This window comes from Neopelma chrysocephalum, unplaced genomic scaffold (genome assembly GCF_003984885.1).
Source record: "Neopelma chrysocephalum unplaced genomic scaffold, ASM398488v2 Primary Assembly neopelma1_87, whole genome shotgun sequence".
Classification (NCBI taxonomy): domain Eukaryota; kingdom Metazoa; phylum Chordata; class Aves; order Passeriformes; family Pipridae; genus Neopelma; species Neopelma chrysocephalum.
In genome coordinates, this window is record NW_020897749.1 from 1,794,491 (window position 1) to 1,809,006 (window position 14,516).

The window sequence follows — 14,516 nt, forward strand, 5'->3', positions numbered from 1 at the left end:
TGTTGTGACCTTTTTTATTCTTCAGAGATAGTAAGTAATTGGCTCAAATGCTTTGTACGTATAATATGGGCAATATTATGTATGTAATATATGTATAATTAGGGCAGTAAGAACTGCCTTGACCATCCACAGCTGCTGATTCATATTAATTTCCATATTGCTCCTCTAGATAATTGCTACATGACACATTACAGCTCTGAATATTTCAATTAATTTAATGCTTGTCTGTAGATTGGCATATCAGGATATTTCACCAAGGTTCTTCATTTCAAATAGGTCTGCAAATTGTCAAATGCTGCTGTTGCCATCAAGAAGGTTTCTCAATGATGTGGACTTGTGTCACTCACTCCAGTGTGATGATGAACTAAGTCTTCAGCAGTGACCTCCAGAGGTTATGAACTACTCCTACATAAATCACAGGTGTATCTTCAGTTTGACTATGATGGACCACCTCCTTCCTCTACTCCAGCTAAGTCAGTGCACTTATTACCTAAGCTTTGCAAGTAGAATCTATGTTTTTGGGCTGAGCCACATGAGTCTGACAGTTTGCTCTGTTTGCTGATGATTAATGACAAGTATTTGGACAAAGGTAAACAAAAATTCTTAATAAATTGGAAGAGAGTGAAAATTGCCTGGGGCACTTTACCAAAGAAAGGGTGTAATATATCTAGCCAGAATGTGCACTTCTAAAGCACCAGGCTCACCAATTAGAATACAGAAATGACAACAGCTACAGGCATTAAAACTTGTGCCTTTGTTACTGCAAGAGACAAATGTTTGAGCAAACTACGTCTTGCCTTTGTACTTCTGTCTATAAACTCTGACTTTGTGCCCGCCCTCCTGCTTCACAAAGTATTTTATGACATTCATTATTAACAATAAATGTTAAGAAAAATTAAATTAGCAGACATATTGATTCAGCAAAGCAGCATGAGCATATTTAATAGTCCATGCCGTTAACTTTATTCAAATTTGTTCTATTTCTCTGAAGTCCGATTTCTTTAATTATACTGCAAATCTAAAAAGATTTTTTATGTTATCAGACACTAATTGCATTGGACAGATTGCCATTCATCGCTTATAGCAATATTTATTTCCAGTGCTGTCTCTTAACATCAAAACAGTATTACTTCATCATCACTTACTGTGGAAAAAATACTACTTTTCTGTATAATTTTGTGTCTAGGTTGGTCCAGTTAAAGGTATGAGACACCCTTTACTTGGTTTGTATAATTAATATGTATAAATACTTTGCTTGCCTTTAATCTCTAATTATGATAAACTATTCCTTCCATTTTTAGGCAATCCTCTCTCTACACTAAAGCTGTCTAAATCTTCTCTCAGTTAGGAAGATAACTTAAGGAACTGACAGAATTATTAGATTGAGTACCACTGAGAGGGGGATTTCATAGGGGGAAAAAAAAGAATAGAAGCCAGATGAAGCTTTTATAACATTAACAAACAGAAAGACAGAAAATCTGTCAGAGTAGAAGTTAAAAAAAAGGAAAAAAATGTAGTCCACATCAGAGTATACATTAGAAAAGAAAAGTTCTGAATCAGGCTGCACTCCCCTGCCTCTGCAGAGGATACCTTCCATTGATGTCCTCTGTTTCCTCACACAAGCTCACATGGAAAATCTGGCATGTACTTGTATTAGGAACCTAACATTCAAAGTAAGAAGGCATACTTATGGGATAAATCAATTCTAGCAAAGAAGTAGGACAAAATAATTACATCAACACATTAAGCACAGGGGAAGGGATGAGAAATCAAAGGATGCTTCCAGATATATTTAGGAAGATAAAAAAATACATCTTCTATTAAATGGAAGGATGCATCTCAGAAAGTGATAAAAAGTAGGTTTTTTAGCCCCCAGAGAAATAGAGAGAAAATATTGTATAATTTGGGGAGGATTATGTTTCACTAGAGACATTCATGAATATAATGAGCTAAAGAAGGGATAAGGCTGCTTAAATTGATCTATACAACTGATTGTTCTACACTTGATAAAATAATTGTGTCAGTCTCCTCTGTACTTAAAATAACCCTAACAGCTCTGAAATGCAGTAAGTTGTTAAGCACTAAACATCATCTCATACTCTGTCACATTACTCTCATTGTTTCAGAAGCCTCGGAAGCACCTGACATTTACCTTCTCTAGTTCCAGGGCTGGCATTGCAGAAATGCAATTAGGAAAACTCTGTAACTCATAACAGAAGAGGTCAGCAATGAGGGAGCTAAACCTGATAACGTGCCTAATGTGCTGCCAAACATAACAGAACGCCTCCCCGATAATGAATGATTTTACAGACTGCCACGAAGTTGTTGCAAGATAATCAGACCGATGGGGGGGGCACGCCACTGTGACAAAGACACACAGGAAATGGTGAAATATTCTTTGGTAGAGGTGTACTGCAGAGTCATCACTGATGGGAAAAAATCTTATCGTTGTCAAAGGCCATATTTTCAGAAATAATCACATGAGTAAATTGGGCAGAAAAGGTGAATCACAGAAGTTTCAACACATGGCAAGCGCAGAAGCCATTATCTCATCAAAGGCAGTGCACTTTGTGCCTGCAGCCAGCAACCACCACATCACCACCTCCAGGATGTAAAAGACATTTTTTTCTTTTTCTCTTCTTGTGGTAACCAATGTAAGTTGAGGTTAGAGGGTTTAGTTTTTCTGCTTGTCTTTAATACAGAAATACCCAGGCAGCAGTACAGGCTCTGTGTTCCTCATGCAGAGACCTCCTCCTTACTTGTGCCACTAATTCTACATAAACTAGTAGTGAACTTTAAGAAAAATGAAAAGTAATCTAAGGGTTTCTTTTGACAAATGACATTTCATCAGCAGCACCAATAAATAGCTCCTTACTGAAAGCAGCACTTGTTAGAAGTTTTATGCCAAATACCTAAAGGCAGGTTAAACCTTGAGTGAAAAATGTTTTTGAGACCTTACAACCATCAAAGAAATACATATTTTTTATTACCAAATTCATCATGAGCAAATAAAATCTACATAATTCTCATGTCTATTTACAGACTATAATTTTCATTAGTATTTTTCATTTTATTTTGTCATAGTTATAAGAAGTCACATTTTTTAAAAAAATACACAAAAAAAAGTACCTTCATGAACTACAGTGGAGCTTCTGCCTTTATATTCACTTAGATTAAAATTCAAATAATAGAAATCATCATCTTCCAGGAATACATATTTGTGATAAGAAAACATCATGTTTTGAGACTGCTAGATCCATATTGCAAGGCTGTATTAAAGGTAAATCCTAAGTTTGTATTATAGTTTCTCCTATACCTGTTATATCAATCTATTTCATGATCAACTTAGAAGGCAGCTATTCTTTTCACGTGACCCATATTGTTGTCCAATTAATTATGGAAAAAAAGATCAACTGAAATTTAATATGAACCTTCCTATTTTTCAATTTTATTAAAAGTAGTATAATGAATTAAGGTTATGACATAATTTTGACAATTCACTGTAGCAATAGGCCAGATGATGACAAGCTAACTTGTATAAGCTGAATTTTCTCAGTAGCAGGCTATAACTTGTGTGAAGAATCTGATCTCCCACCTTTGGTGGTCTTTAAAAAACTAAACAGAAAATTTCAAACACTCATCTGTCTGGTATTTCTCCTCATATATCCTTTTGTGACCGGCTTTATCTGAACGGCAGGGCCTGAGGCAAGTGTTTTTAAAATATACTGCAACAAAACATTTTTACAGGTGCTTACTTACCAAAAAGTTCACAGCATAAGTGACTGTATTTTGTTTAAACTGTACGAAGAGATGCATGATAACAAAAGAAAGATAACATCCGTCCCATAACTAGAAGTGCAATTATACTACCGACTTTTTTCTTGCTATTCTTTCTGTAATGACCATAAGCAGCTGACTGTATTGGCTTGAAATGTTACATATGCATTACATGCACTAACAAGAACACACTCACCATGTACTATCAGGACATATTCTGTGCTGTTTCGGCCAATAGGGTTTTTTGCTTCACATCGGTATGTGCCATTGTCTGTTTTGTTTAGGAAGCTGATGCTTAGAACCCTGCCATTGACAACCATTCTCTCTGGATCTGGCAGTTCTCCACCGTCCTTTGTCCACAGTACTGGTTCTGGCCTGTTGGAGGATCCAAAGCAATGCATTTATTTAGATACATGAAACATCTATAGGTAACATATGCATCAGAAAGAGCAGCATCAGAAACTCATGAGTAGTAACCTACCATCAAAGAATATTCAACTATCGCTTGAATTACTGGATATAGTGAACTGTCACTATTACAACCTCACCATCCCAGATGTCAGCCATTAAAGAAAGTGAAAGAACAAGCAGAGAAAAGAAGAGAAATCAAAAAGGAAGTAGAACAGTGCTGGAACAGGCCAAGATCTTTCCTGAGTTAAAAAGTAGTTTTTGCAAGGTTTTAGGGCCCACAGCTTGGCAAGGTGCTTGGCAAGCTAAGTGAAAGCAGCTTTCCGTTCCTGTGATGAACAATATGGTTCTGTGTGGGTGACAGGAACCAGGAATCATGCGAGCAGGGCGAGGTACATGTAAGTGATTTGTAAATGGATTCTCAAATTATTTAGGCCATTCACATTCACAAGTACACTCCCATGCGCCGAGGGTTTTCCCTGAACCAGGCTTATCAGTCTCAAAGCAGCACATCTTACACACAATCTAAATTTGTTTTGGTTGCTGCATTGTGTCACAGACCATCCCTTTTCCCGCCCTTTCTGCATCCTTCCCTCAAATAATTGCTTGTTACACGTTATCACAAGCGATGTAAGATTTAACTTAAAATCCTGGATTTCCTTCTTTTGTGAAACTTTTCCTCTTGTTCCTCATGCACTTGCATCAACCAGGCCAAAGGCAATGCACTGGCAGTGATAACCCCCCAGGCAAGTTAAGGGCACCACAGAGAAGGGCACTGACCATCCTGCAGATTCACATATTCACAGATTCACACCTTCCCACTGGCAAGTGATACCTAACTCTTTCCTAAAGACTCTCAAGAAGCTCCACAGTTCAGATTTGCCTAACAGACAGCAGGATGTATTTATTACTGCTATGCAGTCTTCACTCACACGTAACAAGATATACTTTCAAATTTACATGAGGCAAATCACCAAAATGCAGACTCGTGACTGGGAATGAAAGGTTGGGTTCCTGAATCCTGTCTGTGTCACAAGCAGAGCATCTCAGGCCCTTAGATACTAATCACTCAACCAAGATATATTACAGCCTGGGGATTCATTGATACCTTACTTGTAGCTGGTAGCTTTGTACACTGTAGCCCAAATATCAATCTCTTTTGGGTACACTATTTAAGTGATTTCAGTCCGAAGCTGTTCTAGATTGGCACATGTATTTGATAAGAGAGCATTACATTACATTATCCTATCGAAATATGCAGTTGTATGACTAAGTCATAAAGCGAAATATGATACAGTGTTATAAAATTAGCAGTTGCCAAAATGGTCACTAGTCTTACTCAAGAAATAGTTCATTTCATTAATTTGAAGCAGGTGTTCAAAGCCTATTAAACTTAATAAGTGTTAAGAATAAGAATTAAACCTAAATACTTAAGGAGAAACATTTTGCCAAAATGTGGCCTAATGATTTCAATGACATGATTTTCTTTTAAGTTAGGCAAACATGAAAACAGGGAATTTTTCTGAAATGCACTTACCGCTATATTATTCATTTAACTCTTTAAAGTAAAAATACTATGGGTCCCTTCCAACTCAGAATATCCTGTGAACATCTGAAACATTTATCTCGAAACATAACAGATTTATACATGTTTTAGTGATATTTGTTTGACACCCTGCTAAAACATCATCGAACTTAGACTGGCTGTTCTCTGAAGTTATGACTTTTTTCAGAAAATCATATACCCAGAGAATAAAGCAACGATTAAGAACTGTTGGTGTAATGGGCCTTATTTATACCTCACCATAAATATGTCATAATACTCTTCCTAAGTGCACTTTCATGAACTGGTATCTAAATGCACATGACAAACAACACACACACCTCCTTTCTGCTTAGTGCCAGCAGAGACTCTCGATGTCCACGCTGCTGCAGAAACATTGCCCTGCAGAGTTCCCAACATCAGGGTGTGATTTGCTTTGATATGTTAAGGCGGATTTGTTCAATTTTCTAGCAAACTCCTTGTTGTTTCCCCTTTACCAGCTCACTGTGAATCTGCAGTCCCAGGAGTGGAGACTCTGAAACACTTCTGCTGCAATGTGCACCATTACCTGCACAAATGGCGTGTTAAAGCAACTTCTGTGCAGTGGTAATTTATGGAACTTACGTTTTAAATTGAAACTAGATGGCGTATCCTAGGGGAAAACCCATAGGATAACAAATAAGTATGAAATGGAGACTTAGATATAAATTATTCAGGGGCTCTGTCACATTGTAATATACCAGCTGTAGTCTTACACAGAGCACTTAGCTGTGGTTGCAAAATGATGTGCGGCAGAAAAATCACGGCTTAGAGAGAGGCAGATCTGCATACTGTGGATGTTGGGGAAGCTGCTAATTAAGAGTTAATATTAAGCCATCCTGTGCTGTATTGGTGGCAGCAGCAGAACAATTCCTGGGCAGCAGGCCCATAGTCAACACATCGTGGTCACTGGGCACAGCTCTCAGGCACGATGGTGCCTAAAGCAGCAGTTCTGTCACAACCACAAAATTAAATTTTGCCTGTGCTGCTGGGAAGCTTTGAGACACTCTGGTCTAAACGATTCATTAGTTAGGCAGGAGTGAGCTAAGAACATGAGACATTCTCATGCACCCAGGCCATCGTGCTGCTGTGGTCAGCGACAAGGGGATGGCTGTTTAAGGAAAGCACATGAGTACGTCCCTTTTCCGTGGTCCATTCCTCCTGCACTCTGCCAGCATCCACAATCATTCTGTCAGGAATGCTGGAGGGCACATCTCTTGTTCTCTTTTGTACCTACTTGATATTTAGACCTGTTGCCTATGAATGTCACTAATATCTTTTGGAATCTGCTTATAATGTCCATCAACCCAGACTCCTGTAGCAATGAATTCTGGAAGTTCCCTACCTGCTATGCAAAAATGTATTTACTTTTATCTGTCTTACACTGATCTCCTAGCAGTGGCAATGAATATTGCAGGATATGGTAAGTAACAGTTGTGCATATTATAATCTTGTTATAAGTTATGACAGCCTTGTACTTAGCAGGCCCCTCTCTTCCCCTCTTTCTCTGTTTGAATTTGATACATTCTGAGATTGTCAGCAGGGGGAAAAAAAATACAAGAAGAAAGGGCAAAGGAATCTTAACTTTAGAACATATTGGCTGTTCTTTGATAATTGCCTTGGTACCTTCATTGTCCAAAGTACAAGCGCAGCTGAAACACTAATGGGGAAGCTTTCCTTCTCTGACACAAGGCACAGACAAATTCAGTCTCCATAGTTTATGCTATTGAAACATGGGTGCAAATCCAGATAGAGTTTTTTTTCTCTTAGCCAACATTTTGACTTAGGTTTGACACACTAAAACACCCGACAAATATGTACAGTCCTAATATTGCACATTTTTCCTCACTGCACAAATCTCTAACGCTGCAGAATTTCAGTGCTTTTTTCATACTAATGGGCTGCTCTAATGCTATCTATACCTGCATAGACTGGAACAAATAGAGTGTCCCCGTGCCTTGGGTTTGCTCTTACTGCAAGTTGAATCACACTTAGCCACTTAATACCTATTTTTCTTCAGACAATCCTGAAAACATCTTCCTTGGAGCCCAGCCCCTACAAAATCAGAGTAAACACTTCAGCCACTAATGCAATTGCCCGCTGCTCCCTTCACACATCTCCTGGCACAAACAAGCTCACTGACCCACCCTGTCCTAACACGAAGACGCAGCCTGTTAGTTACAATCCACTAACCCAAAGAACTAGTCTGTCCTCCCTTTTCTGCTGCATTGGAGAAGAGCTGCTTTTCTATATCTATGGTTTAATCCCTCCCATGTGGACGTGGTTAAGTGGAAATGAGCTGTGCTACCACTGAGCCCCTGCACTGGGTGGAAGGAGGCAGCAGAGCTGAAGCACCAGGGTGCTGTTTTGCTTCCCCAAAACACAGCTCTGCTTCTGCCTTACCCATATTAATTTGCTCCCGGTGTGACACCTTTTAAAACAAAAACAAACAAATTAAGCATGCTGTACTGATGAAATACTTTCACAACCACAGCTCAACTGTGACAGTCCCTGATATTTCTTTGACTGGTATGTATTGCTTTTGCTGATTTGACTTTGCACTCAGCTGCTCACGGTGGCATTATCAGGACTGTGTTAAACAGAAAAAAGCCAGAGATACCAATCACAAGCACTTGAACAGTAATGTCTCTGCCTGCCCCCCAAGAAATCTGAACTCTATACTTCTTCTGATGAACTGTTAAATGGGCTTAGATTTCATTATAAGTCATGTTTAATCCTAACAGAAAAGCCCAGAAGCATTCAGTGACTGACTTATAAAAGGGAACTGTTTTTTTAGGCTAAATAAATGATTTTGTTGCATGTCTTCCTGTTAGCCTCAAAACCTGACATAAAAAGCAACAAATCTCAGTATTCTTTCCCAGTCAAACTGAAATGGGACTGCAATGAAGGTATCAAAACAATGGTGTGAAGTTGCACAATGACTCACATTTTATACTGTGGAACAGGAGTTTTCTTGCAAGTAACTGAACAAAGAATTCCTAAATAAAGCAAAATTGTTTTCTAATCTTGAGGGTAAGAAAACTTTCCCAAAATAAGTCAGAGAGAAAGCTAAGGGCAAACTGAAATGTGTTGGAAAAAAAATGTTTTCAAAACAAAAGTCAGATTTGATTAGAAAAGAACACTTGGGCACTGACACCTTTTCAACAAGTGTTTCCATAACATGAAAGCCAACAGTTATATTTAACTCCATATTAATATTTTCTTTTTTTAACTGTGGCCTTTAAAATTACACAGTAATATTTAAAAAAAAATTGTTTATTTTCCATCCCTTTCTCCATCCTTAACCAAAGGACTATGATATTTTTATATCTAACTATTACAGTTAACTTACCCTTCGTTTAAAAATGATACATATATCTATTGTATTACCTCTTCTTTCTGAACAAAGTGAATTTGTGCAATGTAATTCAGTTACACTTGGAAGTTCTTGGCTCTATTCATTTTTTTTTGCCCTTTTCTGATTTTTGTGTACAGAAAGGTCATGTACAAAGTGTTCTTCACCAAGACCTTAGCAAACAACACTTGGATAAGTTAGTGGCCCTTAGTAATAGCACAGGATAACCTTTCCGTTTCCATAAGATGACACTCAAAAAAACCCCAACAAACCAAAACAAAAAAACCCCAGACCAACAACAAAAAAACAATGCCACCTTTTTACATATTCAGTCTCACTGAAGATATTATCATCCAACTGGGTATCTAAGCATCCTGTCAAAATTTTGTAGCCATTGTGGGTAAAAATAAGAAGGATGGAAGAAAAATTTGACAAACACTAAAAAGACAACTACACTCATTATTTGAGTACGGCCCTCTCAAACAATACCTTTTACTTCTCTCAACAGGGTTACACTTGTATTCTCTGAAATCCATAAAACCATAATCTAGTGGATGTGTTCAAATGAGTAATGGAAAAGGTATCACAACATTTATCAGAGTGTTTCTTGTTGAAACCCTGCTGCAAAGTTAAAAGTCATCTAAGGGAATGATTGCTTTATTAATTGGAAACATAGTTTTCTCTGTAGCAAGAAACTGGGTTTTTAGCTTTGTCAGTTAATCATCCAGTTCAAAGTCTAAACCCTGAGGGAACCTCTTGTTTATATAAAGCCTCAGTCTGATGAGTCATTTTGGGATGAGCTGTTTTGGGAGCATTTCATTTATCAAAAACATCAATACCCACAGTCACTAGTCTTTCATAAAAGGCTTGGATAGATGGTTTTTATTTTATGAGATTAGAACTGTCTGTGACTTCATAGCTCTGCAAAGCCTGAGTAACCTTCATACAGTGTTTTTCTCCCCAGAAGAATTAGTAAAGAATATCCTAAGTACCTTTAATGAAGTCTCCCTTTTTTTTTTTAAGAAGGAAGCTTTGAACATCTGAATTGTCTATTATATTTGTCTCTATTTTTCTTTTTAAGCATCTCAACAGACATAATGTAGCCAGAGAACATTTATGATCTCCTATACTAACGTTTTTAAAACGGTTAAGAATTAAATTACCAAAATATGCTAAAAATGAAGTGGCAACAAAATATGGATTTCCACTTCTTACATCATAAAAATTTGACAAGAATTTAAGCTATAAAGACAACAGGAGCAACAAGAAATGTTGAAGACTATTGCAGTGTATTACGCCTTTAAAAAAGTTGCTTAAATAATAAATAGATAGAGATAATAAGAATCTCAAATGGTGTTAGTATTCATCATTTAAAAGAAAAAAAAAGAGAACCCCAAGAATTAGAAGAAAAAAAATACAGCAGAAAAGGAAAGCAAACAATCCAAACCAAACCAACCAAACAAAAACCCCCAAACACCCTTCATTCCTTGCCTTTTGTCCTAAATACAGATAAAGCCTTTGTTTTGTTCATCACAACTGTACTTGGGTGACAGACCTCCCTGCTTGTAGCTTGCCTTAGATAAATCCACCTTCACTGGATTACAGGTACTGACCATGTCGATGTGATAGACTAAATTTGCAGCAGAGAGTCCTTATCCCTCAGCAGACTGTGACATCAGCTGATTAAAGTGAATCACAAAGAGTCTTTTCAAAGCAAAGATATTTATCCTTTTACCCAAAGATACAAGCATATCTTGTTACAGGGCAAAAGAGTGATTTTTTTGTATTCATATTTCCTCCCATCTTTCCTCCCATCTCTAATCTTTCCTTGCAACCTCTTTTAAGGTTCCTTCCAGGTCAAAAACCTTTATCTGTAGGAACCTGACTATTATACCAATTATAACTGGGACTTTGAAACCACCTATCTGTAGCTTTTCCTTTTGCACATATCATGTACCTTCCCCCTCTCATCCTCAAAATGTTTCCTTTGTTAGTCATTTTCAAGAAGGCAAGGCAATATCAGACTAATATTCTGAAAAGTGTATAATCCATATATATATATATGTATATATGAAGTTTCTTACCTAATTCCAGTATTATTCACTATCCTCTCAAAGAAGTGGAAAAACCCTGCTGTGAATAACATTTTGGAGAATGGCTTTCTCATAGTCATGAGGCAGATCAACAAGAGAACTTATGTGAAATCAGAAGACAACTTATCAGTGAATTGTATCAGAAATATCCCTTGTATTCTACTATTGTAAGCAGCAGGGAGGCTAAAAATGGACAAAAAGATTGTCTAAGAAACAAAAAAAAGAAACCCAACCAAAGTTTGTGAGTGAGATGCCATAGGGATGTGCCCAGAATTTCTTTTAAATAAACTCCAAATCCATTGCCACTTGAAAGCACATGTGGGGGAGTCCCCTACTTGTTCACAAAGTACCTTCCTCCCTCAGGCAAGTTTAATGCAGGAGGAAGAAGCAGACACCAAAGCAATGTGCTCACTGCTGTGGGTGATCCACTGTCCTCCCATGATCCACATTAGAAGTGAAAAATGATGCAGAGAACTGTGGCTCATTATCAAGGGTCACTGTGTGTCTCTCAGAGAACCAGTGTCTTGCCAGGTTGTGCCAGCACTGCCAGCCCTTCAGCTCTGAGGGAAAGGCAATTCCCTCTTGCCTACACACAAATATTCACAGTGGAAAAAAGAATCTTGCGCTTATACCCTCCACTTTCTTGACACAAATTAAGATTAAAAACATTTCATGCTTTCTAAGGGGCTGTTGATTTTCTCCAACCTTTTCCTTGGGCATCTGTGTCTGCTGCTTCCTCAGAAGCAAGTGGGAGCACTGCAGATGTGCTAATTTTAATGGGCTTTCATAGCAGAGAACAGGAAGGGCCTTCAGCTGCCTGGCCTGTATAGTTCCCACCCTGTAACCTCTCTCTCTTGTATTTTATTTTATGCAAATCTCTCCCCCATTTGTCATATACTCCACCTACTTTCGAACTTCTGGTGTCTCATTTCACCCCTGCCCTGCTTTTTGCATTCTCTGAATCTGACCAACTTCCCGAACAATAGATTGGACATTTCCACCCCTTTATTATTTCTCAAGACATTTCTGCACCAGGCAAGTGATTATACTCATGAAAGGCAAAATTTGCTGAACTACTGTATTTTTGCCTGCCCTCATCATGAATCTAGAAACACAAAACAGAGGAGAGAGGAAGAGGCTGCCATATTTCCAAATTTTCAAGGCCAGCCCATCACTTGGGAGCAAATGGAAATGAAGAATACATGCCCACTGATGCATACCATAAAGAAGAAAGGTAAACCTCTTTTAAATACACTATTAGATCAGAGAATAGGCAATTACTTCATTTTTTTTCCAAATAAATCTGAAAAAGACCTGGATATTTTAATGCATTTTTAGTACTTCAAATCAAAATGCCTAATATTTTAGAATACTTTCAGTAACCAGCTAATAAGCACACTTTTTTATATGTATTTTAAAGTCCAAGGCTCAAAACATCTTAAGTTCAGAGGCAACACTATAACCTCTACAGCTTACAAACAGGTTTCATAAAAAGTGCTTTCAAATCTTCTGTCTTTAGAAAACAATGGTACCTATGGCTATACTGTTCATTTCATATTGCCAGTTTATAAATAATTTATATTTCTTTTAAATTTTGACCGGGGGAAAAAAAAAAGTCCTCCACAGAAGTGTAACATCACTTTCAAAAAGATTCCCGAGGCTAGAAAGGCAGAAGGAGAGGTGTAGGCCAGTATTGCAGCAGGGAAGGGAAGGAAAGGGAAAGGGAAAGGGAAAGGGAAAGGGAAAGGGGAAGAGAAGAGAAGAGAAGAGAAGAGAAGAGAAGAGAAGAGAAGAGAAGAGAAGAGAAAAAAGAAAAGAAAAGAAAAGAGAAAAGAAGAAAACCCAACCCAACCCAAACAAAAACAACAAAACACAAACCACAAACAAACAAGAAAACAAAACCAAAAAAACCAAATCTCATTAAACAATCTCAAGTCATAAATCCTGCCTTACTTTGCGGGGAATGGAGACCTTGCAGAAGTGACTGCCACTGTCAGCTAAATGATAAGAGCTCAAGGACAAAGCAGTAAGTAATACTTTACAGGAAATATCCCTGTTTTGGCCTGGACTCGACCACAGATTAGATAAGGTGTTTTCCAATCTCTGCAAAGTCGCAACGCCTCTGGTTTTGTATCAGAACTCTTGTACTGAAGGCCTGACATGGGGAGATTGCACAGCGTTGCACCTGGTTGGGTGGATGCACAATTATTATCTGCTGTGCAGTCGTTCAGCAGCTCCACAGGCAGTGGATAAGATATCCTGAATGACATATCAATAATGAAGGGCAAGTGACAGCCTTGTTTTTAGGAGATTGTGCAAGAAAGCAAAGGGCTAGAGACCTTCTCCACAAGGTGCATCTCCACTGCTGCTGCAGGCAGAGGGGGAAAGGCAGACTCCGTGAAGAAGAACGGAATTCTTCCGGAGAATGGGAAGTCGGCAGAGCCTGAGCTTGAGGCAGGGAAAGATGTGAGGTCTACTTGCAGAGAAACACTGATGCCCTGAAAGCTTCTTTAAAATTCTGGAGCTGCAAGTACTTTGGATCAGCACTGGAGCACGTCGGTAATATACGCCCTTTCCCTGTTCTGCCTGGGATTGGTGCCATATATTGATGTGCAAATTACAAAGACAAATCCCTTTCCTTTCAGCCTCATAAGCTAAGACCTACACTCTCAGATAAGAGTGGGAAAGTGGGAGGGGAGAGAGGAGAAACTATATACAGATAAGTGGATATAAAGAATAATTGTCACACCTTGCTTAAATATTTTATTGCTATTCCTAAAGGCTTTTTTCTTTCCTGTCAGAGTACAGCTGGAATGATAAATGGCATGTACGAATTTTATTCACATGAAAAATTGTTGATTAAACATTGAAATCTTAATGGCCTGGTTTCACTATAATTCCAGTTCTATAGGTTTCTAATTATGTAGTCAGTGTTCCAACAGCTAAATCTTTGGGCTTCTTATGCTGCTGTTTACACCTTGTTGATTCCTTCTTAACCTTTAAGAGCTATTGAGAAATTAGTAGATTATTCTTTTTCATCAGCTGTAAGTAAAGCATGACTATAAGAACAAAGGACGATAGAAACTGCCATGGATTAAATGGACAATATCTGAAAAAAATGTATTTCAAAGACATGCAAATGTCAGCAGTATTAAGATAATATGGTGCTCAAGTGGATGCATCAGAAAGGCTGCTGAAAATTACTGGGATTAACCAGGAACTATGTTCTTAATGTTAATGAAAGAAGTACTGCTGGGGATAGGAAAGCAGCAGCAAAGCATAATGATAGGATGTGCACACC

The 14,516-nt window shown here is 38.0% G+C and overlaps 1 protein-coding gene across 3 annotated transcripts in view; it reads right to left on the reverse strand.

Annotated features, from left to right (window-relative positions):
- CADM2 (cell adhesion molecule 2) overlaps window positions 1-14,516 on the reverse strand; it is a 610,241-nt gene that overhangs the window by 65,422 nt on the left and 530,303 nt on the right. For all 3 annotated transcript variants that reach the window (XM_027692565.1, XM_027692563.1, XM_027692564.1), the window contains one exon: window positions 3,974-4,152. In XM_027692565.1, the coding sequence (XP_027548366.1) occupies window positions 3,974-4,152 (179 nt within the window). The remainder of the gene's footprint in view (window positions 1-3,973; window positions 4,153-14,516) is intronic.